At 46.0% G+C, this 25,970-nt stretch overlaps 1 protein-coding gene and 3 non-coding genes across 5 annotated transcripts in view; 1 reads left to right on the top strand and 3 right to left on the bottom strand.

The window, feature by feature from the left end:
- Window positions 1-7,593, top strand: part of TNKS1BP1 (tankyrase 1 binding protein 1) — a 77,352-nt gene extending 69,759 nt beyond the window's left edge. For both annotated transcript variants that reach the window (XM_066586828.1, XM_066586827.1), the window contains exons 7-10: window positions 409-550; window positions 835-983; window positions 2,599-2,708; window positions 4,042-7,593. In XM_066586828.1, coding sequence (XP_066442925.1) covers window positions 409-550; window positions 835-983; window positions 2,599-2,708; window positions 4,042-4,099 — 459 coding nt within the window. In that variant the 3' untranslated portion in view covers window positions 4,100-7,593. The remainder of the gene's footprint in view (window positions 1-408; window positions 551-834; window positions 984-2,598; window positions 2,709-4,041) is intronic.
- Window positions 7,594-14,586: 6,993 nt separating this feature from the next.
- Window positions 14,587-14,693, bottom strand: LOC136588847 (U6 spliceosomal RNA). The gene has a single exon (XR_010787654.1). It is a non-coding gene; the product is annotated as a U6 spliceosomal RNA (small nuclear RNA).
- A 4,641-nt stretch (window positions 14,694-19,334) lies between these two features.
- On the bottom strand, window positions 19,335-19,441 carry LOC136588846 (U6 spliceosomal RNA). The gene has a single exon (XR_010787653.1). It is a non-coding gene; the product is annotated as a U6 spliceosomal RNA (small nuclear RNA).
- A 4,858-nt stretch (window positions 19,442-24,299) lies between these two features.
- On the bottom strand, window positions 24,300-24,406 carry LOC136588845 (U6 spliceosomal RNA). Its single transcript, XR_010787652.1, has one exon. It is a non-coding gene; the product is annotated as a U6 spliceosomal RNA (small nuclear RNA).
- Between the last annotated feature and the right edge of the window lie 1,564 nt (window positions 24,407-25,970).

The raw sequence follows: 25,970 nt of genomic DNA, 5'->3' as shown, positions 1-25,970 counted from the left end.
GGAGCAATAAGTACTCTTTGTGCTTTTGAGTAGAGATGAGCGAGCATGCTCGGTAAGGTCAGTTACTCGAGCGAGCCTCACTCTTCTCGAGTAACTGCCTTCTCCTCAGACCGTGCTCGGGGGGTGGCGGGTGGTAGCGGGGGGCAGAGAGAGATCTCTCTCACTCTCCCCCGGCTCCCCTCTGCTCTCCCCCGCACGCTCGGAGGAGAAGGCAGTTACTCGAGAAGAGTGAGGCTCGCTCGAGTAACTGACCTTACCGAGCATGCTCGCTCATCTCTACTTCTGAGGCCTAAAGTTACCATGCCAAGAATGAAGCAATAAGGTCACCTTCACCTTCATACCTATGTTTTGAAAATTTGGGGTTTTCTACTCAACTTTTTCAGTAACTGTTTATTGTTTTCCATTCAGGGCACCGGAGTTTTAGATACATCATTAATGAGGGGCAGAGCATCACTTGGCAAAAAAAGATGCCATAGAACACCGGTAACAGGAACCTGCACTTCTCAAGAAGAGACTGATCCGGAATACTGGATGTTCCGAGACTCCACAGGTATAGAAACTATACAACACAAGACCTACATTAGTCTAGAAGTTTCTTCATAAGTAAGGTGTAGAGTACAACTCTATTCTGGTCCTCAGTTTTTAGATGTCCTTAGTCTTCAGTTACAGTAAGAAGGTGCTGAAGCGAGGAAAGGTTTTCAAGGGACGTGTCCACCCATATATTCAAATACAGTGTAGAAAAACTAGAGTTCTCTATGTATTACCTGCTGAAGACGCCTCCATATTCGGTATAATTACTTCTCTTACTGTGTATATTTTACATTATAATTACAGACCCAAAATTTACCTCAGAAAAAGAGACTGACAATGGGGAAAAAGAAGAGACATCTAGTGACTGTACGCCGGAGAACTCTCCCACATCAGGAAAATCTACCAAGAAGGGCGGGATATTTTCTGGGATAATCTCACCATCTATACTAAAGGTAAATAAATATGAACATGGCACTGGAATTTATTTGTATGGGAACCGATCATCTTAACAACCAGATGGTGAGCTTCCAGACATCATCATTTTGTGTACTCATGATCACCACTACACCAGATATACACATTATATCAGTGGTTCTCAAACCTCTTCAGGCAAGAGAAGGCCAAACCAACTAGAAATCCCACTGAGGAACTGTAATACACAATGCAACAGATAGCACAGAACTAGACAAGAGGTGATGGTGTTGTTAATACTGACATCGCCGCATGCCATGATTGGCTATGGTGGCCAGATGACCCGTTGTCACTATTGACGACACATCATTATGTAAAGAAGTAGTCAGTGATGACAGGTGTGAAATGTTGGCGATGAACCTCTAGAATCCACTGACTTGTGTGGCCCTTTCTGAGAATGTTCTGGCAGGATGTTGATCGGAAAGCTGGTGCTCGCTTCGGTAAAACCAGGGACATAGCTAGAAGGGCGGCAGAGTGTGCACTTAGACCACATAAGAAGTCACTAGTTTTATAAGTGGCACATGGCTATTGGTGGTGGAGGGTCTGTAATAGGGTCTCTGTATGGAACAATTTTTGCTATACTTGTACAATACTGGGAAGGTTGAAGAATGTCTTGCTAATGTCTCACTATTGGCAGATACCCCTGATCACATTGAGGATATTACTCAATAGTATCCATATATGCAATACAGAGCCACCCACCCCAATTTTGGTGATACCTCAACTGACCACAGCACAGTAGCATTACTTATGAGCTGCAAGAAAAGCACTCATTTAGGCCCCATTCATACCAGTGCATCATCATTAAAGGCGTATTCCAACTATAGCTTAGATGCGACACCATGCACCAAAATTTTGGCAGAGAGTAAACCAGCTATAGGTGGTTAAAGATAGACCAAGGTGTCCGAAGATGCACCAAATGTATCACCCAGAATGAGCCATATGTTTCTTGGTTGCCACGTCTAAGTCTACACTGTTTAACTAATAGAATTAGCAAATTTGTCCGTATGTCCATGCAAGCGATTTGGAGTTAGGTATCAGAAAAACATAACCCCAACGGCTATACAGATATCTTAAAAGGATTGTCTGGAGAAAACAACTTTCAAAAGTACTAAGAATTCTATAAAAACATCAGAAAAGACGGCAACTCAGCTCACCCAATCCCTGGCGTTCCCGTTCCAATGGTGTCTGGTCTCCCGATGCTCTCTACTTCCTGCTGTAGTGATGATGTCCCAATACGGGACCTGTAACCGCTACAGCCAATCACTGCCTCATTTCCATAGGTGACTGGCTGCAGCACTCACGTATCCTGCTGTCGGGAAGTAGGGAGCGGCATGGGATCAAGTGAGGTGAAAATGCTTTCTTTTATGTTTTTATATGATATTGATCACTTTTGAATTTTTTTTCTACGGATAATCCCTTTAGGAAATGACACATCACAGAAGACCAACAAAAGCAGAACAAAATGGTGTCAAAGGCTGAACATTCGCAGATTGTTCTACATGTTACTATTTCTTCTCAAGTTAGGAACAATATGGTTACAATTGGTCTTCAAGTCAGAAATTGCTAACCACTATTTGTATAATTCTCTGGCAGGGTCGCTTGAAATCCCGAAATAAGGCTTCTCAAGAGGAAGCTGCCAAAACTGAACCAAAAGAAAGCCAAGAGCCAACATCTCCTGGGAAAGACAAATCAGAGTCTTCAAGGTAAAATCATTGCATTAAAGAGGGTTTCCAGGCAGCGCCGGCTGTCAGTGCCAGAAAACTCCAGGGTTGGTGTAGAGGCCACAGCTCCAACCCCTGTGTAGTGGCCGGTGTCTGTCATTGCAGGCTGGGGTCTCAGTGAAATCAATGGGACCCCAGCCTGTTATTACAAGCGCAGCTCTTGTGGATTTCCATGACAGCTGCACCTGCAATTACGAGTGCCGGCCTCTACACTGTGGTCGGGGCTACAGCTTCCACTCCGACCCCGGTGTAACCTGAAAGCCAGCGCTGCCTGGAAAAACCCTTTAAGCTATTCTAGAATCATAAATAAATAAGTTCTATTCTCCTATAGGATCAGGTATATCTATATATACGGGGTACACATGTACTTATGGTAGCAGGCACATCCTATATACAATGGGTACACCTGTATGTATAGCAACATATATACAGATCAGAGACACTTGTAGTATAGTAGCAGGTACACTTATACACACTGTGTACACCTGTACTTTAGTAGCAGGTACATATACATACCAGGTAAACATATATTATATCAGCACATATACTTACTGGGTACTAGAGATGAGCGAACACGTTCGGCCCCGCCCCTTTTTCGCCCGAACACCGAACTTTGCGAACACCTCGGTGTTCGGGCGAAAAAGTTCGGGGGCCGCCGTGGCAGCGCGGGGGGGTGCGGCGGGGAGCGGGGGGGAGAGGGAGAGAGAGAGGGCTCCCCCCTGTTCCCCGCTACTGCCGCCCGCGCCGCCGCGCATCTCCCCGCCCCCCGGCGGCACCCGGACACTTACGCGCGAACACTCCAGTGTTCGCTAAAGCCGGTGTCCGGGTGCGGATGTGTCCGTTACGGACACGTTCGCTCATCTCTACTGGGTACCCATAATATAGCAGCAGGTACACTTAGGGCTTCTTCACATGGGTGTTTATTTCTCCCGTTATGCAGCCATGATAATCTGCTATGGTGCGGAGTTTGAACGGCCCAAGAAGGAAAATAGCGGCGAGCGTAGTCGCGCATATGGCCATCTGTTTTTGCCTTTATACACACAAGGTACACATGTACTTACAGAAGCATGAACCATTATATACATTAAGAACACCTGTACTATAGCAACAGGTACACTTATATATAGGGTAGACATGAACTTATTGAAGCAGGTACACCTAGACTCAATTGGTTAAGAGCAAAAATAGATTGCTGTATGCGCAACTATGCTTGCCGCTACTACGCTAGTGCGTGCGAGTCTGAGTAAAACAGCGGGAAGATAGGTCCTGCTCTATCTTTGTCACACGTAATAAACATTTCTCCATTCTGTTTCAGTCATTCTCTCAACTGGCTGCAAGCACTAAAGAAGAAGAAGAAAAAGCAGCCAAAGTGAAGACCGGCCTCACTTACAAGACAGGGACCGACATCTAATGTCTGTGTCTGTATATTGTTGGTCATGTGTGCTAGTTCATCCCCTTCATTATATGGAGAATGTATATCTATTCTAAGTAATACCATAATGTATGTGCCGGATAACAGGCCAACCGTCACGGAAAATGATTTCAAGGCTTAGAGTTTTTTTAGGGTTTTTTTTGCATCTTAATTTTTTTGCCTTTTGCTAATTTCACTCAGTTTTGATATGTTCTTCCATGGCTGCCCCATGCTAAAATGTATATCTATCTTTTAATATCTTACACTGTTGATTAGTTTTGTAATACTGGGTTCTTACAGACGATTCCCCCCAATGTGAGACCCCCAAACTCCGTGCAATGACACTCAGATACAGAAATTTGATATCAATGAAAACGGAAATTCAAAAAGTTTAATTTAGCAAAACTGTCTACTATAAGATGTCCTTGTTGCCCATAGCAATCAATCACAGCTTTCATTTCAAAAGCTGCTTTAAAAAAATGAAAGCTGCTGTGTGATCGGTTGCTATGGGCGACAAGGACGTCTTATGGGAGACAGTTTTGCTAAATGAGGCCCAAAACATTTTATTCCACCGTAGTCATCACTAGGGTGATATGAGTTTCTGTTCCCATTGATATCAAATTTCTGTATCTGAGTCTCATTATATGTGTGATGAAGGTTTCACATCGGGAAGGTCATTTGTATATAGTTCACAGATTCGTTGTCCAATTCCCCTGCTTGATGATAAGTTTCTGGCCGTACACTAGAGGGCGCTTACAAGCTAACTGCATACAGACTTATGATTGAGCTCAGTGTATAGAACCTGACGCAGTAAGCTGCTCGGCTCCCTCTAGTGGTGGCTGCAAGTAGCTAGAAAGTTATTATTTAACTATAACTTTGAAGGAAACTTCGAGAATTACAGCTCTATAACTGAAGAACTGAGCCAACCAGGACAATTTGCTCCCCCCAGCTGCTTCCACATTGCACCTCCGTATGTTCACATGTGGTGGATTTACTGTAGATTTTGCAGAAAAAAATTCACAGTAAATCTGTAGTAAAATCTGCCGGGCGATGCGACGCAGGTTCAGGATGGCGTGGAAGGTGACAAACGGAGGCACATTCTTACTGAATATAACTTTACTGAACGTATGCCTAATAAACAGTATTTTTCTCGTTAGGGGGATTCATGTTACTATAACTTCTCATCAGGGGGCGTCTTTCACTAACGTGTACATCCAGTCCCTCATTTGTTCCTCCTGGCAGCAGGAAGGCACATGGCGTTGTCATCACATCTCCTCATAACTATCAGCATCTTTTGTCACTTAACTGTGCCATAGCCACTACATACTCCAATATGGCCGTAGACCGTGAACTCAAATGCCCTGTTGAAGCAGCGGTCTCACTTACAGAACGCATACATACATTGTAGATGTCCTAAAAAATATCCAGAGGTCAGCATGTCATTGTATTAGCGGTTTTGCTCTCATGTTACCTTACTTGATTCACATTACTTTACGCTACTCCGTACTGCTGCTCTGGCCTGCGCTACTATGGAGTGCATTAGCGCATGAACAGGGTTTTTACAAGTATTCTGCACCATCGCCATAGTGACGGGCAATACAAGAGGGATTCTCCCTCTCCTCCCGTGTGTGGTGGGGCGTTTCACCTCAAGGGTCTAGTTGTTCTGCCATTCTTGTGCCATTCGTCTGCGGCTGCCACTCTGCCCCTTCTTCAATGACCACCACCATGATGTTCTGGCTCTGCATCTGCTTGTCTCTCTGGGCTCTCAGGCTTTAATAGTGTGGCCTGCTGGTACGAACGTGTCCTGCGCTCCAGGAGGGGCGGAGTCTAGGTTGGTTATCGCCCCATACAATTTTTTTCCTACTGTGGTCAGATCTTCTGGGTGGTGACGCGCTATTCGTGTCACTCCTCCTGAAGCCTCCTTGGGCTCCAACAACATGGCCCCATGCCCCTCTTCTGGTTCTGTCTCCCCTCCCCAGTCATGGTCTTGGCTAGTGAAGAGGAGGCTTCTCATGCAGTGCTACCGCGTGAACCTCATCTGTTGGCAGGCGTCTTGTGTTGTTCCCTATCCTCCTTTTCCTGGCTGCATCTGGGAGCGGGGCCAACTGCCACAGCGCTCAGGCCGCTCCTCCAGTGGCTGTAAGATGCTCCATTCTTAAAGGGGGGGGGGGGCAGGCAATGCTCTCCCCCCTTACACTTCAACTGACCCATTTTCTAATCCATACAACCCCGTTAATAATATACGTTACATAGGTTGAAAAAAACACCCCATTCCGTCAAGTTTAACCTTCCTTTGGCCTGTTTGATCTCGAGGACGGCAAAGCAAAACCTCTTGGTCAGTAGTAGCCGTTTTATTCTCTCTCTTTTCACATGGCCCAAAATAAAGTTTGCTTTTGCAGCGGCTGCTTGGCATTGAGTGCTGCTCCTTAGTTTACAGGTTACAGTATACATAAGTCATTTTCATGTCCACCAGATTAAAGGCTTAAACAAAAGAACATGTTTGGGAAACTTTTGGTGCACATGAAAAACGCGACGAAGCGAAGCCATTGATTTCAATGGATTCATTCTCACGACAGTGTTTTTTGTGCGCAATTTCTACACACGAGAAAAGATAGGCCTTGCCCAATCTTTCTGCTTTTTTTTTTGTGCGCCCAATAGTGTCGAGTTTCAACTGTTAAAAAAATTAAGATCTTTGACTTGTTCATGCACAAATCCGCTCCATAGTGGCGGGCGTAGTTGCACATGCGCCCATCTGTGTACCCATGAACATACGTGGGGGCAGCTGGGCATTGCCCAAAGACAATGCAGCAGGAGCACTCAATGGCTACTTTTGTGGCTAATGTAGATGACATGGCGCAGCCCACTTACATTAAAGCACCATTCAGATGGCGGTATTTGGTCAGCATCCGTATTTAGAAGCCAAAGCAAGGATTGGATCCACAATACAGAAGAGATGCAAATCCTTCCATTATACTTTCTGTAGCATCCATCCATGATTCTGGCTTCCAAATATTCATGCGACATACTGACCGATCACTAGCGACCAAGGGGGGCCCATGCAGACCACAAGTATATAATGCTGACCACTGCCCCCCTCGCTGTCACGGGCACATCTTCTGTTAATACAACTATGTAAATGCATATATTTTCTATTACTCTCTAGCGATATTTATTAATTCCTGATGATTAAATGATTTTAGCAGATGAGGTTCCCTGGGAAGTAATGTGTTATGGCTTGGTCAGTGGCTCTGTAGTGATGTACATACCAGCCCTATACGCCATGCGACCGGCATATCTACATGTACGCATGGGCTATCTCACTGTAATATAGGACTAGTAACGGGAGAGGGCATTGTATGGCAGGTTAGTAATGTTAAGGGGATATCTATACGAATGGTTCATTTGATCTGATAATTCCAATGATATGTGTGTATAGCAATAAAGTCCTTTATAGACGCGCATCCGTTTTTTTTCAGGGCAGAGGGTAGCGGTGTGGGGGCTCCGTCTGTGTCAGTGCTTTTGGTTACGATCATCTGAACTCGTTAAAGAAAGACTGCCACCCGATCTTCCCCGCATGATGCATTCACTACATACAGGGAAGATTGGGCAGGTCCTATCTTTTCTCAGCCGTACAATTAATGGGCAAGATTGCCCGCAGTGAAAATGAAATCACTGACATCCTATTGAGATCAGTGGTTTACTTTTGTCCCATTTTACGGACGTGATTATCACGCCTGTATTAGGGGAGAAAAATGCGTCCGTCTGCTTTCGCCACTGGCGATTTTTTTTTCTTTGCGTTTTGCGTTTTTTCTCAAGAGCAATTAGAATTGAATGTACTCCTGTCCACTGGCGTTTTGCGTTGCGTTTTTTAACATAGGAACTGTCAGTTGCATATGTGTCCTTATTTTTCTCCTAATGCACCCATGAAAGTCAATGGAAATTAATGTAAAAGCCGCAGAAAACGCCGCGAAAACGTGGCAAAAAACGCCGCGAAAAATGCGGCGTTTTTCACACACGAAAATCGCAAACGGCAGTGGGTGGGCGCCCTTAGGCTGGTGTCACAGGGGCATAAGCGCATTTACGTATGCATTTGCATTGCATATTTGCGTGCGCAATTTTGCCACAGATTTGTTGTGGACTTTCAGCTGATATGTCCCATGTGGACGAACCATAAGGGTCTATTCACATGGGCAAATTTCGTGCGCGCGTTCTGCCAGCAATATGGACGGAACTCGCGTGTGTAAATAATATTGGTTTAAATAAAGTTGTTGTAAGTCCTATTTTCTGGCAATTCCTTGAAAGGAGGGTCCGCACAAAGATTCTGCGCCAATTCCGCCCCGTGTGACCCCCTTTCACACTAGAAAGGCCAGATTTCATAAATCCCCTAATAAGGCCGAGCGTCATGGGATGCTACTCATATTTTTTTCTGTAAGGCCTCACACACTGGCGGATTTTTGCTGCGGAACCGGGTTGGGCATCTGCCCCTGGATTCCGCGGCAATAACCCTCCATAGCATACTATGGCAAAGGGATTTTTCATAGCGGAAATCAATTGCGATTTAAACTCGCGGAGGGAAAAAAAATCGCAGCATGCTCCATTTTTCTACCCTGTTTCCCTGAAAATAAGACATATCCTGAAAATAAGACCTAGCATGATTTTCCAGAATTTTTGAGGATGCAAAATGATTTTTCAGGCTTTTTGAGGATGCTTGAAATATAAGCCCTACTCCAAATTTAAGCCCTGCTAACAGTTAATTAAAAAAGTCAATTTAAATAATGTCCAGGCAGCTATACATGTAAAAAAGTTAAACCTTTTTGAACAAAAATTAATATAAGACACTGTCTTATTTTCGGGGAAACACAGTTATGTGCCTCGCACGGATGGTTTCCGTTAAAGTCAATGGAAGCCGTCCAAACCACGGTCCTTCTGAAAAATAAAATATTCTGGAAAGGTTGCAGATTTTGTGTCATCATCACCTAGCAACGGCGCGGGTAAATCTGTACTGCGCATGTGCGACGGCCAGACCATCCACAGTACAGATTAAAGAAGAAAGCAGGTACACAGGGTCACCGGCTATGGTCAGGGACAGATTCCGTAACCAGAATCCGGACGTGCTGTGTACCTGCGGCCTAAGTGATGAGTGTTTATTTTCACGTAATGTAGCATTTTTTATGACTGCAAACAAGTCTAGTCAACTAAAGAAGTTTTCATCGCAGAATGAGCTTTACTACAGGTAAGTACAAACACCTATATAGCCGGCGCCAAACTAAAGTTTGGTGTGCTACATCTGTTTATTTAATGCTTCAAGCCATAGTTTAGCGTGTTACACTATTTGATTAGCCACTAACATAATTATTGCCGGACTATGCAAATAGTTCTACCTTATGTTCTACCAATATGGCGCACCGCGAAATTCAATTTTAGAAGTGCTGGATCTGTAGTAAAACATAAATGACCGATGATGCTAATGGCGTATCTTATCCAAAATAACCTTTTTTTCCCTCAAAGGCATAAATGACAGCCTACATAGGTAAGTGCAGTCCTTACAGGTACATATATACCTTTTTCATCGGTAGTCTGCAGTTTACAAGATGCACGAATGTAAGAAACTGCAGCAAGTGTCCATCAGCTTCCCTCATTCCCCTTCTCCAGTCACAAAATCAGGGAAGATGGCCTGAACACAACTCCCCGAGCCGATGTCCATCAGCTGCCCTCGTGGGCTCAGGGTCTGACCTCACCATCTTTCAACTCCCACCCACAGCCACAAGTGCTTCTTCTTTCACAACCTCGACCCACCGCCTCCATTCACAGTAAACAGGCAGTCCTTCATAAGTCATACTGCCTGTTTATACGGCCGATCCGTTGTTCTGTTGTCTGCATTCATAAACTGAACGACAAATGAGAAGTGAATGAATTCTCGTTCGTCGTTCAGTCGGGCATGTATTCATACTGAATGATAATCCCTTAGATTCCCGTTAAATGCACGGAACGATTTATCAACCATGTAAAAGTGCCCCAAGATGAGCAGCATAAACATAAAATAACAGATAAGTAATAGAAATAAAATGAACATATTGCACCATCATAACCTCTCCCCCTCTTATACGTGAGATGGCCATGTGACCTAAACAGACCTCCGGCCATCTCACCTGGAGGCCACAAGTGAGGTTTCTTCCTTTGTTTAGGTCTGCAAGATCCACTGCTAAGACATTCAGAATCAGAACTAACTTCATCTTTTCCTATATGGGACACAAATGTGGGAAAACTGTCCCATCAGCAAATTTTTGTATGTTTTTTTTAAAGGATGGGTTCGAGTCTGACAATTTTTTCTCCAAAATGTTTTACCCAAAGAAATATTAAAAGTCAGAAACCTTAAAAAAAATAAAGAAGTAAAACAGAGAGAAGCGTTCATATTTTAAAATGGGACAAAAATATCACGTCGACCTTTCTAGTGTTAAGGCTTCATACCAATGAACTTATTACAGTTCTGTAAAGTTAGAGTTGTATGTAATGTGCTGCCTATAAAAGTCTAAGAACACACATTGTACCTCCAATTTCCTACAGAGGCAGGAAAAGGGATTTCTTTCTCAGATTCAAAATGTACCATTGGACGGGTTATTCTTGCATTGTTCCCTAGATGTATTGCTTCTAAATCTAAAATACAGTGCCATATAGAGGAACTGCAGCGTCCGAGGAGCAGGCCCTCAGCCGAGGAGACAGCGGGGTGGAGAGATAACCTTGTTACGGGGCTCTACCGTCTCCTCGCTAAGAGTGGCTAGGAACCCGACCTTGTCACCGCTGGGGGGACTTACAAATGAGTAACTGTAGTTACCTTCAAGTCCTGTTTGTCACTCGTGACGTCACTGTTCCGTCCTCTGTTGCGGAGGTCATGGATGTAATAAAGTAATCCACACACAGGGTATTTTCTGCAGAAGAACCGGACACAGTCGTTTCTGTCCCTTTAATTAAACTCTTGAAATTATATCCAAATAAATCAGTCTTTGTACAGAAACAAGTTGTAGTAGTGAAGATGGGAGGATTCTCAGGGCATTTGTATAATTCACAGCCGAAGCTATCTGTCGGATCGCTTTCTCCCTGCAAACTTTCTCTCTCTTGTCATACATTCACTTTTCTCCTGGCGTAGAAGCATTTCTCCGGATGCCTGCAGTATCTGTGTTGTCAACCAACGCGTTTCCACCATGTCCGGGCTCTCACACTTTCTTTCAGGTCAGCGGGTACGTAGAGGGTCCCTAGAATAGCTGGGCCCAAGCACGTGCAGCAGACCATTGCTCGGCTTCTTGCATCTCTCCCACTCTCTGACCAACCGACTGACTGATGGACTCCCATGTGACCACACAAGACAAAATGATACATTTTCTAGACAACACCAGACATGACCAGAAATTAACTCTTTCATGCCTGCAAACATCCAATACAGATAACTCTGCTATCCACAATTAAGATGATAACACAAGACAGACATGAAGCATGTATTCTGAAGTGCTGGAGGAGCCCCTAACTCTGGGTCACTACAGCACCATATAACAACACATGAAGTGCCTACAGCTCTGCCTCCATACACACCTCGTGCACTACTAATGGGGTGGTCTGCTGGCTCCTGGTGCTTACAGGTTGGAATACACCAGTGGAGTATGAATAAGTAACCCTCTTACTTTTTAAGAAATGTGGTCAATTTCATGATAATATACGAATGTCTTTACTGGTAAAATGCACTAGTGATATGGATGGGAGATGCACTGCTTTGGATGGTGCTATAGATAAAGTGACTATTCCAAAGTGAACCTGCTGTAAGATATGGCCTATCCGTAGGCATGGATTGATGTATAGTTGTAGCTTGAATTAATAGCTTGAATCCAGTGGGCAGAGTTTCCATACTCTGTCAATCACTAACTAGAATCACTAAGCTGTCAATCAATAAGCAGAACCGCCCACTGGACCCATAAACCCAGAAAGAGGAGGGATTTTAATTAGTATATCACATATTAGGCAGAACTTTTACCGACAATGTATATATCAATCTACTCAGCTGCTCCTGTTCTATAAAATGCTGATAGGATAAGTTCAATATAACGGGTTCCCTTTCAGCCCTGCCCATTAGATCTCTAGGCAGTAGCTAAGAACAGTCCAGTATCCATGCGCAGATAATAAAGTATAGAGCTGCACGCTCAACAACCTTCATACACACAATATAGCAGAATATAGACTAATTTACTATTTATTTGTGACAAAAAGAATAAATGTTGCAGCTCTCACTCCACTCATCAAAAGTGTCTAGAAAAGTGGGTGTGGCCTGCTCCTTGGCCAGTACTTAGAGGACATCTATTGCATGGGAGTTCTTAAAAAGCCACAAAATTTGTTGCAGTCTCGCTCCACTAGCTGGCTGACATGCAAAGTGACTCCTTATTGCTAGACATATTTAAGCATGCGACAATTTAATCAAAATTGGATAAATTTGTCACATTTTATACTAGAGAAGGGAAAGAAAGCAGGCTGGAAAAGTGACATAAAAATCCCCTGATTAATTCCACTCATTAAATCTATTGTTTTGTTAAAGCCATTGTAAGTGAAGTAAGAGGGATTCTGAGCCTTTTGGGTGTGTCTACAAGTAACACACCGATGCTATCGTAAAATAAACATGTCCAAAGCAAACTATAGTATGCCTCTTTGATTTTCTTCATGTGCTTGTCTGTATGACAGCGTCTATCAGCTGCAGTTACTAATGATGGGTCTGTATGCAACTCCTTGTCCCCCGAGTCTCCGGGAAAGAAGGCTGTACTACATCTCTTCTGGGAGATTGGATTAGTCTATTGACGGTTTTACTTCATCAGAGTTCGGGAAAAAAGAAGCAAAATGGTGGAGAGCGCTCGAGGACAATCTCAATAACCAGGGGAACGCCCACCCCTATCACTTTTTATATCCAAGCTAGAGGCGTGTCCAGATCACATCTTCTATCCAAACTAGAGGCGGTACAACAGGGTACTAGAGCCTCTTTGCCCGCCTGTATCACATCTTGTATCCAAGCTAGAGGCGGTACAACAGGGTACTAGAGCCTCCATGCCTGTCTGTATCACATCTTGTATCCAAGCTAGAGGTGGTACAACAGGGTACTAGAGCCTCCATGCCTGTCTGTATCACATCTTGTATCCAAGCTAGAGGCAGTACAACAGGGTACTAGAGCCTCCATGCCCGCCCGTATCACATCTTGTGTCCAAGCTAGAGGCAGTACAACAGGATACTAGAGCCTCCATGCCCGCCCGTATCACATCTTGTATCCAAGCTAGAGGCAGTACAACAGGATACTAGAGCATCCAAGCCCACCTGTATCACATCTTGTATCCAAGCTAGAGGCGGTACAACAGGGTACTAGAGCCTCCATGCCCGCCTGTATCACATCTTGTATCCAAGCTAGAGAGAGTACAACAGGGTACTAAAGCCTCCATGCCCGCCCGTATCACATCTTGTATCCAAGCTAGAGGCGGTACAACAGGGTACTAGAGCCTCCATGCCCGCCTGTATCACATCTTGTATCCAAGCTAGAGGCGGTACAACAGGGTACTAGAGCCTTTATGCCTGCCTGTATCACATCTTGTATCCAAGCTAGAGGCGGTACAACAGGGTACTAGAGCCTCCATGCCCGCCTGTATCGCATCTTGTATCTAAGCTAGAGGCGGTACAACAGGGTACTGGAGTCTTCGTACAAGGCATCAGTTTTCCGCAATAAGGGTGGTTTCACACAGGCAAGAAAATCGTGCGATTTTCGCCTGATGCGATAGTCAGTAAAAAAGCAGATTATGAAACCAACGGTTTCCTTCCCATCTGTGATGTTTTCACTGATGTGATGTTGAGAGAACAAAAAATAACGGCTGCTCTATCTTTCTGCGATGTGCGATTCTTTTTATCTCCCAGGTTTCGCTATGGAGCCGCTCCTTTTTATCGCCTCGCAATGCAACAAGATTGTGTTGCGATGCAATTTTGATAATGGAAAGTCCTATTCATTTTCGCAATAAAAAATTGTACATTTTTTATCGCGCAATTTTATTGTGGCCGTCAGCACTGCGATGGGAGATTATTCTAAAAAAAAAGCATTGCTGGCAACCAAATATTGCAGACACAAAATAGGGGGTCGCCCGTGTGAAAGTCGCCTAAATGATCCTTTTACTCCGATATTGTAATCACTCACTTATAACAACGTTACAATCACACAGACAAAAGTGTCATCCCACAACTTCTGGGGGGGGTTACACTGTACGTGGTTATGGCGCCTCGGGTACATTTGCTGTATGCCTGTAGTCACATGGCACAAAAAAATACACCTTTTAGTGGTGGCACCGTGAGACAATTATTATTATTACTCCAAGTTAAAACCTATAAGGAGAAAAAAATGTTATGTTAGAATTTTTTTTTTAATTCTAATTGAAGAATCGGTGCAAAAATATGGAACGCCTCACGAATTTGCGTGTCATCCTTGCGCAGGGGCCATGCTAATCTTCTCTGTATCGTTCCAATTTTAGTATATGTGCTGCCGAAGCAAGCACGATACTGCAGACAGCCCCGGCGGTATTTATGGTCCCGCGGGAGAGAAGTTCTTACATTGTGGAGAGATTACTTTTATAAATTAAAAATAATGTATCCTGCTGTGATATTTTACCTAATATGTCATGCCTGTAATAATAAAACCCATTAATATAGAGTATTTTGGCCAAACTGAAGAGCATTTTGTGACAATGTTATATGCAAATGAGAAGAAGCCGCAGTGCATGCTGGGAAGAATGCTGGTCTCGGAATACGGACCTTGTACCACAGAAGGCGCAGCTGGTGTGGAATGTACTGCGGATGACTGCAGCGTTCTGCTTCCATCAGGAGAGCAGCTGCTCACTGCTGCACCACTGGCTGACGGTCACATTAGGACGTGATTGCCGGCTCACGCCTACTGCTGCTGGACGTGGCGCTATAGCATTAGGGCTGGGCGTGCAGCAGTGCAGCGCCTTCTGCCCACCGGTCTGCCCTGGCCGGAGTACAGCGATGCGTGCCCTTACCTATCAGCTGACAAGTGTGCTCGGCCGCACACACAAGGGGGTCACAGGAATGTCCCACAACATTGTCACACTTCCGTGGCTGCCAGGTCAAATTTATCACCAAGATAACATGTATGGGACCATCTGGGAGACCAACTTCTACAACCTACAACTTTGCATGATCTAAAGGTTCAGTTACATAGCAAATGTGGAGCAATATGCCACAGGATACCATACAGAACCTGTATGCCGCCATGCCCGCCAGTATCACATCTGGTATACAAACTAGAGGCAGTGCAACAGGGTACTAGAGCCTCCATGCCCACCCGTATCACATCTGGTATCCAAGCTAGAGGCAGTGCAACAGGGTACTAGAGCCTCCATGCCCACCTGTATTACATCTTGTATCCAAGCTACAGGTGGTACAACAGGGTACTAGAGCCTCCATGCCTGTCTGTATCACATCTTGTATCCAAGCTAGAGGCAGTACAACAGGGAACTAGAGCCTCCATGCCCACCCGTATCACATCTGGTATCCAAGCTAGAGGCAGTGCAACAGGGTACTAGAGCCTCCATGCCCACCCGAATCACATCTTGTATCCAAGCTACAGGTGGTACAACAGGGTACTAGAGCCTCCATGCCTGCCTGTATCACATCTTGTATCCAAGCTAGAGGTGGTACAACAGGGAACTAGAGCCTCCATGCCTGCCTGTATCACATCTTGTATCCAAGCTAGAGGTGGTACAACAGGGTACTAGAGCCTCCATGCCTGTCTGTATCACATCTTGTATCCAAGCTAGAGGCAGTACAACAGGGTACTAGAGCCTCCATGCCCGCCCGTATCACATCTTGTGTCCAAGCTAGAGGCAGTACAACAGGATACTAGAGCCTCCATGCCCGCCCGTATCACATCTTGTATCCAAGCTAGAGGCAGTACAACAGGATACTAGAGCATCCAAGCCCACCTGTATCACATCTTGTATCCAAGCTAGAGGCGGTACAACAGGGTACTAGAGCCTCCATGCCCGCCTGTATCACATCTTGTATCCAAGCTAGAGAGAGTACAACAGGGTACTAAAGCCTCCATGCCCGCCCGTATCACATCTTGTATCCAAGCTAGAGGCGGTACAACAGGGTACTAGAGCCTCCATGCCCGCCTGTATCACATCTTGTATCCAACCTAGAGGCGGTACAACAGGGTACTAGAGCCTCCATGCCTGTCTGTATCACATCTTGTATCCAAGCTAGAGGTGGTACAACAGGGTATTAGAGCCTCCATGCCTATCTATATCACATCTTGTATCCAAGCTAGAGGCGGTACAACAGGGTACTAGAGCCTCCATGCCCACCTGTATCACATCTTGTATCCAAGCTAGAGGCGGTACAACAGGGTACTAGAGGCTCCATGCCGGCCTGTATCACATCTTGTATCCAAGCTAGAGGCGGTACAACAGGGTACTAGAGCCTCCATGCCCGCCCGTATCACATCTTGTATCCAAGCTACAGGTGGTACAACAGGGTACTAGAGCCTCTATGCCTGCCTGTATCACATCTTGTATCCAAGCTAGAGGCGGTACAACAGGATACTAGAGCCTCCATGCCCGCCTGTATCACATCTTGTATCTAAGCTAGAGGCGGTACAACAGGGTACTAGAGCCTCCATGCCTGCCTGTATCACATCTTGTATCCAAGCTAGAGGTGGTACAACAGGGTACTAGAGCCTCCATGCCTGCCTGTATCACATCTTGTATCCAAGCTAGAGGTGGTACAACAGGGTACTAGAGCCTCCATGCCTGTCTGTATCACATCTTGTATCCAAGCTAGAGGCAGTACAACAGGGTACTAGAGCCTCCATGCCCGCCCGTATCACATCTTGTATCCAAGCTAGAGGCAGTACAACAGGGTACTAGAGCCTCCATGCCCGCCCGTATCACATCTTGTATTGTGGTGGAAGCCCAGTATATATCTATATGGATCGGTGGGCCTTGGCAGTAGACAGTTGTCAATTTAACATTCTGTATACATATTTGCTTTCTGTCTTGCTACAAATATAATGTTCTTACAGTTATGCAATAGGTACTTCCGCTTATATGAAATATCTGTTTTATAAACTCTGCTGGATGGAATTTAGCACGCAACCAAGATATAAATATATCTGTTTGTCCGGTTGCATGGGTGATTAAAGGAACTAGGAAGTAGACAATGAACCGAATCTGAGACAAGCTTCCGCTTTCAAGTTACCGCGAAAATTTCCCCAGCAACTTTACTGGAAACGTATGCAAATAACATGGGAGGTTTGTGCAATTTATAGTTCATGATGTAACATCCAATCATATCGAAGGAACCACACGTGGCTCCAAGACAACCCACTCATCTCATCCACCACCTGATGGCCAATCACAGATGACCGGAGGATGGAAGAATTGCAAGATGCTTATCCAATAATTAAACAATACGTTGTATCTATGTAATCTTTGACCTGCCCAGATGGGCGGATGTGTTAAACTCTTAAAACAGGCTACACGCCGATCATTAAAGTTAGAATTGAGGAAGCTATGCATGCTGAACCTCGTGTCAGTGTGGAAACTTCTTATGCGCATTATCAATTCAGAATTAATATGGAAGGGTGTAAACATTCCAAATTGAGTAAGCCGTGATTCCGCAAAGGAATTCTACGACAGTATCCAAGCTAGAGACGGTACAACAGGGTACTAGAGCCTCCATGCCCGCCCGTATCACATCTTGTATACAAGCTAGAGGCAGTACAACAGGGTACTAGAGCCTCCATGCCCACCCGTATCACATCTTGTATCCAAGCTAGAGGCGGTACAACAGGGTACTAGAGCCTCCATGCCCGCCCGTATCACATCTTGTATCCAAGCTAGAGGCGGTACAACAGGGTACTAGAGCCTCCATGCCTGTCTGTATCACATCTTGTATCCAAGCTAGAGGCAGTACAACAGGGTACTAGAGCCTCCATGCCCACCTGTATCACATCTTGTATCCAAGCTACAGGTGGTACAACAGGGTACTAGAGCCTCCATGCCTGCCTGTATCACATCTTGTATCCAAGCTAGAGGTGGTACAACAGGGTATTAGAGCCTCCATGCCTGTCTATATCACATCTTGTATCCAAGCTAGAGGCGGTACAACAGGGTACTAGAGCCTCCATGCCCACCTGTATCACATCTTGTATCCAAGCTAGAGGCGGTACAACAGGGTACTAGAGCTTCCATGCCCACCCGTATCACATCTTGTATCCAACCTAGAGGCGGTACAACAGGGTACTAGAGCCTCCATGCCCGCCCGTATCACATCTTGTATCCCAGCTAGAGGCGGTACAACAGGGTACTAGAGCCTCCATGCCCGCCTGTATCACATCTTGTATCTAAGCTAGAGGCGGTACAACAGGGTACTGGAGTCTTCGTACAAGGCATCAGTTTTCCGCAATAAGGGTGGTTTCACACAGGCAAGAAAATCGTGCGATTTTCGCCTGATGCGATAGTCAGTAAAAAAGCAGATTATGAAACCAACGGTTTCCTTCCCATCTGTGATGTTTTCACTGATGTGATGTTGAGAGAACAAAAAATAACGGCTGCTCTATCTTTCTGCGATGTGCGATTCTTTTTATCTCCCAGGTTTCGCTATGGAGCCGCTACTTTTTATCGCCTCGCAATGCAACAAGATTGTGTTGCGATGCAATTTTGATAATGGAAAGTCCTATTCATTTTCGCAATAAAAAATTGTACATTTTTTATCGCGCAATTTTATTGTGGCCGTCAGCACTGCGATGGGAGATTATTCTAAAAAAAAAGCATTGCTGGCAACCAAATATTGCAGACACAAAATAGGGGGTCGCCCGTGTGAAAGTCGCCTAAATGATCCTTTTACTCCGATATTGTAATCACTCACTTATAACAACGTTACAATCACACAGACAAAAGTGTCATCCCACAACTTCTGGGGGGGGGGTTACACTGTACGTGGTTATGGCGCCTCGGGTACATTTGCTGTATGCCTGTAGTCACATGGCACAAAAAATACACCTTTTAGTGGTGGCACCGTGAGACAATTATTATTATTACTCCAAGTTAAAACCTATAAGGAGAAAAAAATGTTATGTTAGAATTTTTTTTTAATTCTAATTGAAGAATCGGTGCAAAAATATGGAACGCCTCACGAATTTGCGTGTCATCCTTGCGCAGGGGCCATGCTAATCTTCTCTGTATCGTTCCAATTTTAGTATATGTGCTGCCGAAGCAAGCACGATACTGCAGACAGCCCCGGCGGTATTTATGGTCCCGCGGGAGAGAAGTTCTTACATTGTGGAGAGATTACTTTTATAAATTAAAAATAATGTATCCTGCTGTGATATTTTACCTAATATGTCATGCCTGTAATAATAAAACCCATTAATATAGAGTATTTTGGCCAAACTGAAGAGCATTTTGTGACAATGTTATATGCAAATGAGAAGAAGCCGCAGTGCATGCTGGGAAGAATGCTGGTCTCGGAATACGGACCTTGTACCACAGAAGGCGCAGCTGCTGTGGAATGTACTGCGGATGACTGCAGCGTTCTGCTTCTATCAGGAGAGCAGCTGCTCACTGCTGCACCACTGGCTGACGGTCACATTAGGACGTGATTGCCGGCTCACGCCTACTGCTGCTGGACGTGGCGCTATAGCATTAGGGCTGGGCGTGCAGCAGTGCAGCGCCTTCTGCCCACCGGTCTGCCCTGGCCGGAGTACAGCGATGCGTGCCCTTACCTATCAGCTGACAAGTGTGCTCGGCCGCACACACAAGGGGGTCACAGGAATGTCCCACAACATTGTCACACTTCCGTGGCTGCCAGGTCAAATTTATCACCAAGATAACATGTATGGGACCATCTGGGAGACCAACTTCTACAACCTACAACTTTGCATGATCTAAAGGTTCAGTTACATAGCAAATGTGGAGCAATATGCCACAGGATACCATACAGAACCTGTATGCCGCCATGCCCGCCAGTATCACATCTGGTATACAAACTAGAAGCAGTGCAACAGGGTACTAGAGCCTCCATGCCCACCCGTATCACATCTGGTATCCAAGCTAGAGGCAGTGCAACAGGGTACTAGAGCCTCCATGCCCACCTGTATTACATCTTGTATCCAAGCTACAGGTGGTACAACAGGGTACTAGAGCCTCCATGCCCGCCCGTATCACATCTTGTATCCAAGCTAGAGGCAGTACAACAGGGAACTAGAGCCTCCATGCCCACCCGTATCACATCTGGTATCCAAGCTAGAAGCAGTGCAACAGGGTACTAGAGCCTCCATGCCCACCCGTATCACATCTGGTATCCAAGCTAGAGGCAGTGCAACAGGGTACTAGAGCCTCCATGCCCACCTGTATTACATCTTGTATCCAAGCTACAGGTGGTACAACAGGGTACTAGAGCCTCCATGCCTGTCTGTATCACATCTTGTATCCAAGCTAGAGGCAGTACAACAGGGAACTAGAGCCTCCATGCCCACCCGTATCACATCTGGTATCCAAGCTAGAGGCAGTGCAACAGGGTACTAGAGCCTCCATGCCCACCCATATCACATCTTGTATCCAAGCTACAGGTGGTACAACAGGGTACTAGAGCCTCCATGCCTGCCTGTATCACATCTTGTATCCAAGCTAGAGGTGGTACAACAGGGTACTAGAGCCTCCATGCCTGCCTGTATCACATCTTGTATCCAAGCTAGAGGTGGTACAACAGGGTACTAGAGCCTCCATGCCTGTCTGTATCACATCTTGTATCCAAGCTAGAGGCAGTACAACAGGGTACTAGAGCCTCCATGCCCGCCCGTATCACATCTTGTATCCAAGCTAGAGGCAGTACAACAGGATACTAGAGCATCCATGCCCACCTGTATCACATCTTGTATCCAAGCTAGAGGCGGTACAACAGGGTACTAGAGCCTCCATGCCCGCCTGTATCACATCTTGTATCCAAGCTAGAGGCGGTACAACAGGGTACTAGAGCCTCCATGCCCGCCCGTATCACATCTTGTATCCAAGCTAGAGGCGGTACAACAGGGTACTAGAGCCTCCATGCCCGCCTGTATCACATCTTGTATCCAAGCTAGAGGCAGTACAACAGGGTACTAGAGCCTCCATGCCCGCCCGTATCACATCTTGTATCCAAGCTAGAGGCGGTACAACAGGGTACTAGAGCCTCCATGCCCACCCGTATCACATCTGGTATCCAAGCTAGAGGCAGTGCAACAGGGTACTAGAGCCTCCATGCCCACCCGTATCACATCTGGTATCCAAGCTAGAGGCAGTGCAACAGGGTACTAGAGCCTCCATGCCCACCCGTATCACATCTTGTATCCAAGCTACAGGTGGTACAACAGGGTACTAGAGCCTCCATGCCTGCCTGTATCACATCTTGTATCCAAGCTACAGGTGGTACAACAGGGTACTAGAGCCTCCATGCCTGTCTGTATCACATCTTGTATCCAAGCTAGAGGCAGTACAACAGGGTACTAGAGCCTCCATGCCCACCTGTATCACATCTTGTGTCCAAGCTACAGGTGGTACAACAGGGTACTATTGCCTCCACGCCTGCCTGTATCACATCTTGTATCCAAGCTAGAGGTGGTACAACAGGGTATTAGAGCCTCCATGCCTGTCTATATCACATCTTGTATCCAAGCTAGAGGCGGTACAACAGGGTACTAGAGCCTCCATGCCCACCTGTATCACATCTTGTATCCAAGCTAGAGGCAGTACAACAGGGTACTAGAGCCTCCATGCCTGTCTGTATCACATCTTGTATCCAAGCTAGAGGTGGTACAACAGGGTATTAGAGCCTCCAAGCCTGTCTATATCACATCTTGTATCCAAGCTAGAGGCGGTACAACAGGGTACTAGAGCCTCCATGCCCACCTGTATCACATCTTGTATCCAAGCTAGAGGCGGTACAACAGGGTACTAGAGCCTCCATGCCCGCCCGTATCACATCTTGTATCCAACCTAGAGGCGGTACAACAGGGTACTAGAGCCTCCATGCCCGCCCGTATCACATCTTGTATCCCAGCTAGAGGCGGTACAACAGGGTACTAGAGCCTCCATGCCCGCCTGTATCACATCTTGTATCTAAGCTAGAGGCGGTACAACAGGGTACTAGAGCCTCCATGCCTGTCTGTATCACATCTTGTATCCAAGCTAGAGGTGGTACAACAGGGTATTAGAGCCTCCATGCCTGTCTATATCACATCTTGTATCCAAGCTAGAGGCGGTACAACAGGGTACTAGAGCCTCCATGCCCACCTGTATCACATCTTGTATCCAAGCTAGAGGCGGTACAACAGGGTACTAGAGCCTCCATGCCCGCCCGTATCACATCTTGTATCCAAGCTAGAGGCGGTACAACAGGGTACTAGAGCCTCCATGCCCGCCTGTATCACATCTTGTATCCAAGCTAGAGGCAGTACAACAGGGTACTAGAGCCTCCATGCCTGTCTGTATCACATCTTGTATCCAAGCTAGAGGTGGTACAACAGGGTATTAGAGCCTCCATGCCTGTCTATATCACATCTTGTATCCAAGCTAGAGGCGGTACAAAAGGGTACTAGAGCCTCCATGCCCACCTGTATCACATCTTGTATCCAAGCTAGAGGCGGTACAACAGGGTACTAGAGCTTCCATGCCCACCCGTATCACATCTTGTATCCAACCTAGAGGCGGTACAACAGGGTACTAGAGCCTCCATGCCCGCCCGTATCACATCTTGTATCCCAGCTAGAGGCGGTACAACAGGGTACTAGAGCCTCCATGCCCGCCTGTATCACATCTTGTATCTAAGCTAGAGGCGGTACAACAGGGTACTAGAGCCTCCATGCCTGTCTGTATCACATCTTGTATCCAAGCTAGAGGTGGTACAACAGGGTATTAGAGCCTCCATGCCTGTCTATATCACATCTTGTATCCAAGCTAGAGGCGGTACAACAGGGTACTAGAGCCTCCATGCCCACCTGTATCACATCTTGTATCCAAGCTAGAGGCGGTACAACAGGGTACTAGAGCCTCCATGCCCGCCCGTATCACATCTTGTATCCAAGCTAGAGGCGGTACAACAGGGTACTAGAGCCTCCATGCCCGCCTGTATCACATCTTGTATCCAAGCTAGAGGCGGTACAACAGGGTACTAGAGCCTCCATGCCTGTCTGTATCACATCTTGTATCCAAGCTAGAGGCGGTACAACAGGGTACTAGAGCCTCCATGCCTGCCTGTATCACATCTTGTATCCAAGCTAGAGGCGGTACAACAGGGTACTAGAGCCTCCATGCCCGCCTGTATCACATCTTGTATCCAAGCTAGAGGCGGTACAACAGGGTACTGGAGTCTTCGTACAAGGCATCAGTTTTCCGCAATAAGGGTGGTTTCACACAGGCAAGAAAATCGTGCGATTTTCGCCTGATGCGATAGTCAGTAAAAAAGCAGATTATGAAACCAACGGTTTCCTTCCCATCTGTGATGTTTTCACTGATGTGATGTTGAGAGAACAAAAAATAACGGCTGCTCTATCTTTCTGCGATGTGCGATTCTTTTTATCTCCCAGGTTTCGCTATGGAGCCGCTCCTTTTTATCGCCTCGCAATGCAACAAGATTGTGTTGCGATGCAATTTTGATAATGGAAAGTCCTATTCATTTTCGCAATAAAAAATTGTACATTTTTTATCGCGCAATTTTATTGTGGGCGTCAGCACTGCGATGGGAGATTATTCTAAAAAAAAAGCATTGCTGGCAACCAAATATTGCAGACACAAAATAGGGGGTCGCCCGTGTGAAAGTCGCCAAAATGATCCTTTTACTCCGATATTGTAATCACTCATTTATAACAACGTTACAATCACACAGACAAAAGTGTCATCCCACAACTTCTGGGGGGGTTACACTGTACGTGGTTATGGCGCCTCGGGTACATTTGCTGTATGCCTGTAGTCACATGGCACAAAAAATACACCTTTTAGTGGTGGCACCGTGAGACAATTATTATTATTACTCCAAGTTAAAACCTATAAGGAGAAAAAAATGTTATGTTAGAATTTTTTTTTTAATTCTAATTGAAGAATCGGTGCAAAAATATGGAACGCCTCACGAATTTGCGTGTCATCCTTGCGCAGGGGCCATGCTAATCTTCTCTGTATCGTTCCAATTTTAGTATATGTGCTGCCGAAGCAAGCACGATACTGCAGACAGCCCCGGCAGTATTTATGGTCCCGCGGGAGAGAAGTTCTTACATTGTGGAGAGATTACTTTTATAAATTAAAAATAATGTATCCTGCTGTGATATTTTACCTAATATGTCATGCCTGTAATAATAAAACCCATTAATATAGAGTATTTTGGCCAAACTGAAGAGCATTTTGTGACAATGTTATATGCAAATGAGAAGAAGCCGCAGTGCATGCTGGGAAGAATGCTGGTCTCGGAATACGGACCTTGTACCACAGAAGGCGCAGCTGGTGTGGAATGTACTGCGGATGACTGCAGCGTTCTGCTTCCATCAGGAGAGCAGCTGCTCACTGCTGCACCACTGGCTGACGGTCACATTAGGACGTGATTGCCGGCTCACGCCTACTGCTGCTGGACGTGGCGCTATAGCATTAGGGCTGGGCGTGCAGCAGTGCAGCGCCTTCTGCCCACCGGTCTGCCCTGGCCGGAGTACAGCGATGCGTGCCCTTACCTATCAGCTGACAAGTGTGCTCGGCCGCACACACAAGGGGGTCACAGGAATGTCCCACAACATTGTCACACTTCCGTGGCTGCCAGGTCAAATTTATCACCAAGATAACATGTATGGGACCATCTGGGAGACCAACTTCTACAACCTACAACTTTGCATGATCTAAAGGTTCAGTTACATAGCAAATGTGGAGCAATATGCCACAGGATACCATACAGAACCTGTATGCCGCCATGCCCGCCAGTATCACATCTGGTATACAAACTAGAGGCAGTGCAACAGGGTACTAGAGCCTCCATGCCCACCCGTATCACATCTGGTATCCAAGCTAGAGGCAGTGCAACAGGGTACTAGAGCCTCCATGCCCACCTGTATTACATCTTGTATCCAAGCTACAGGTGGTACAACAGGGTACTAGAGCCTCCATGCCTGTCTGTATCACATCTTGTATCCAAGCTAGAGGCAGTACAACAGGGAACTAGAGCCTCCATGCCCACCCGTATCACATCTGGTATCCAAGCTAGAGGCAGTGCAACAGGGTACTAGAGCCTCCATGCCCACCCGAATCACATCTTGTATCCAAGCTACAGGTGGTACAACAGGGTACTAGAGCCTCCATGCCTGCCTGTATCACATCTTGTATCCAAGCTAGAGGTGGTACAACAGGGAACTAGAGCCTCCATGCCTGCCTGTATCACATCTTGTATCCAAGCTAGAGGTGGTACAACAGGGTACTAGAGCCTCCATGCCTGTCTGTATCACATCTTGTGTCCAAGCTAGAGGCAGTACAACAGGATACTAGAGCCTCCATGCCCGCCCGTATCACATCTTGTATCCAAGCTAGAGGCAGTACAACAGGATACTAGAGCATCCAAGCCCACCTGTATCACATCTTGTATCCAAGCTAGAGGCGGTACAACAGGGTACTAGAGCCTCCATGCCCGCCTGTATCACATCTTGTATCCAAGCTAGAGAGAGTACAACAGGGTACTAAAGCCTCCATGCCCGCCCGTATCACATCTTGTATCCAAGCTAGAGGCGGTACAACAGGGTACTAGAGCCT

The sequence above is a fragment of the Eleutherodactylus coqui genome, chromosome 13 (genome assembly GCF_035609145.1).
Source record: "Eleutherodactylus coqui strain aEleCoq1 chromosome 13, aEleCoq1.hap1, whole genome shotgun sequence".
Classification (NCBI taxonomy): Eukaryota; Metazoa; Chordata; class Amphibia; order Anura; family Eleutherodactylidae; genus Eleutherodactylus; species Eleutherodactylus coqui.
This window is presented reverse-complemented; position numbering and strand designations above follow the sequence as displayed.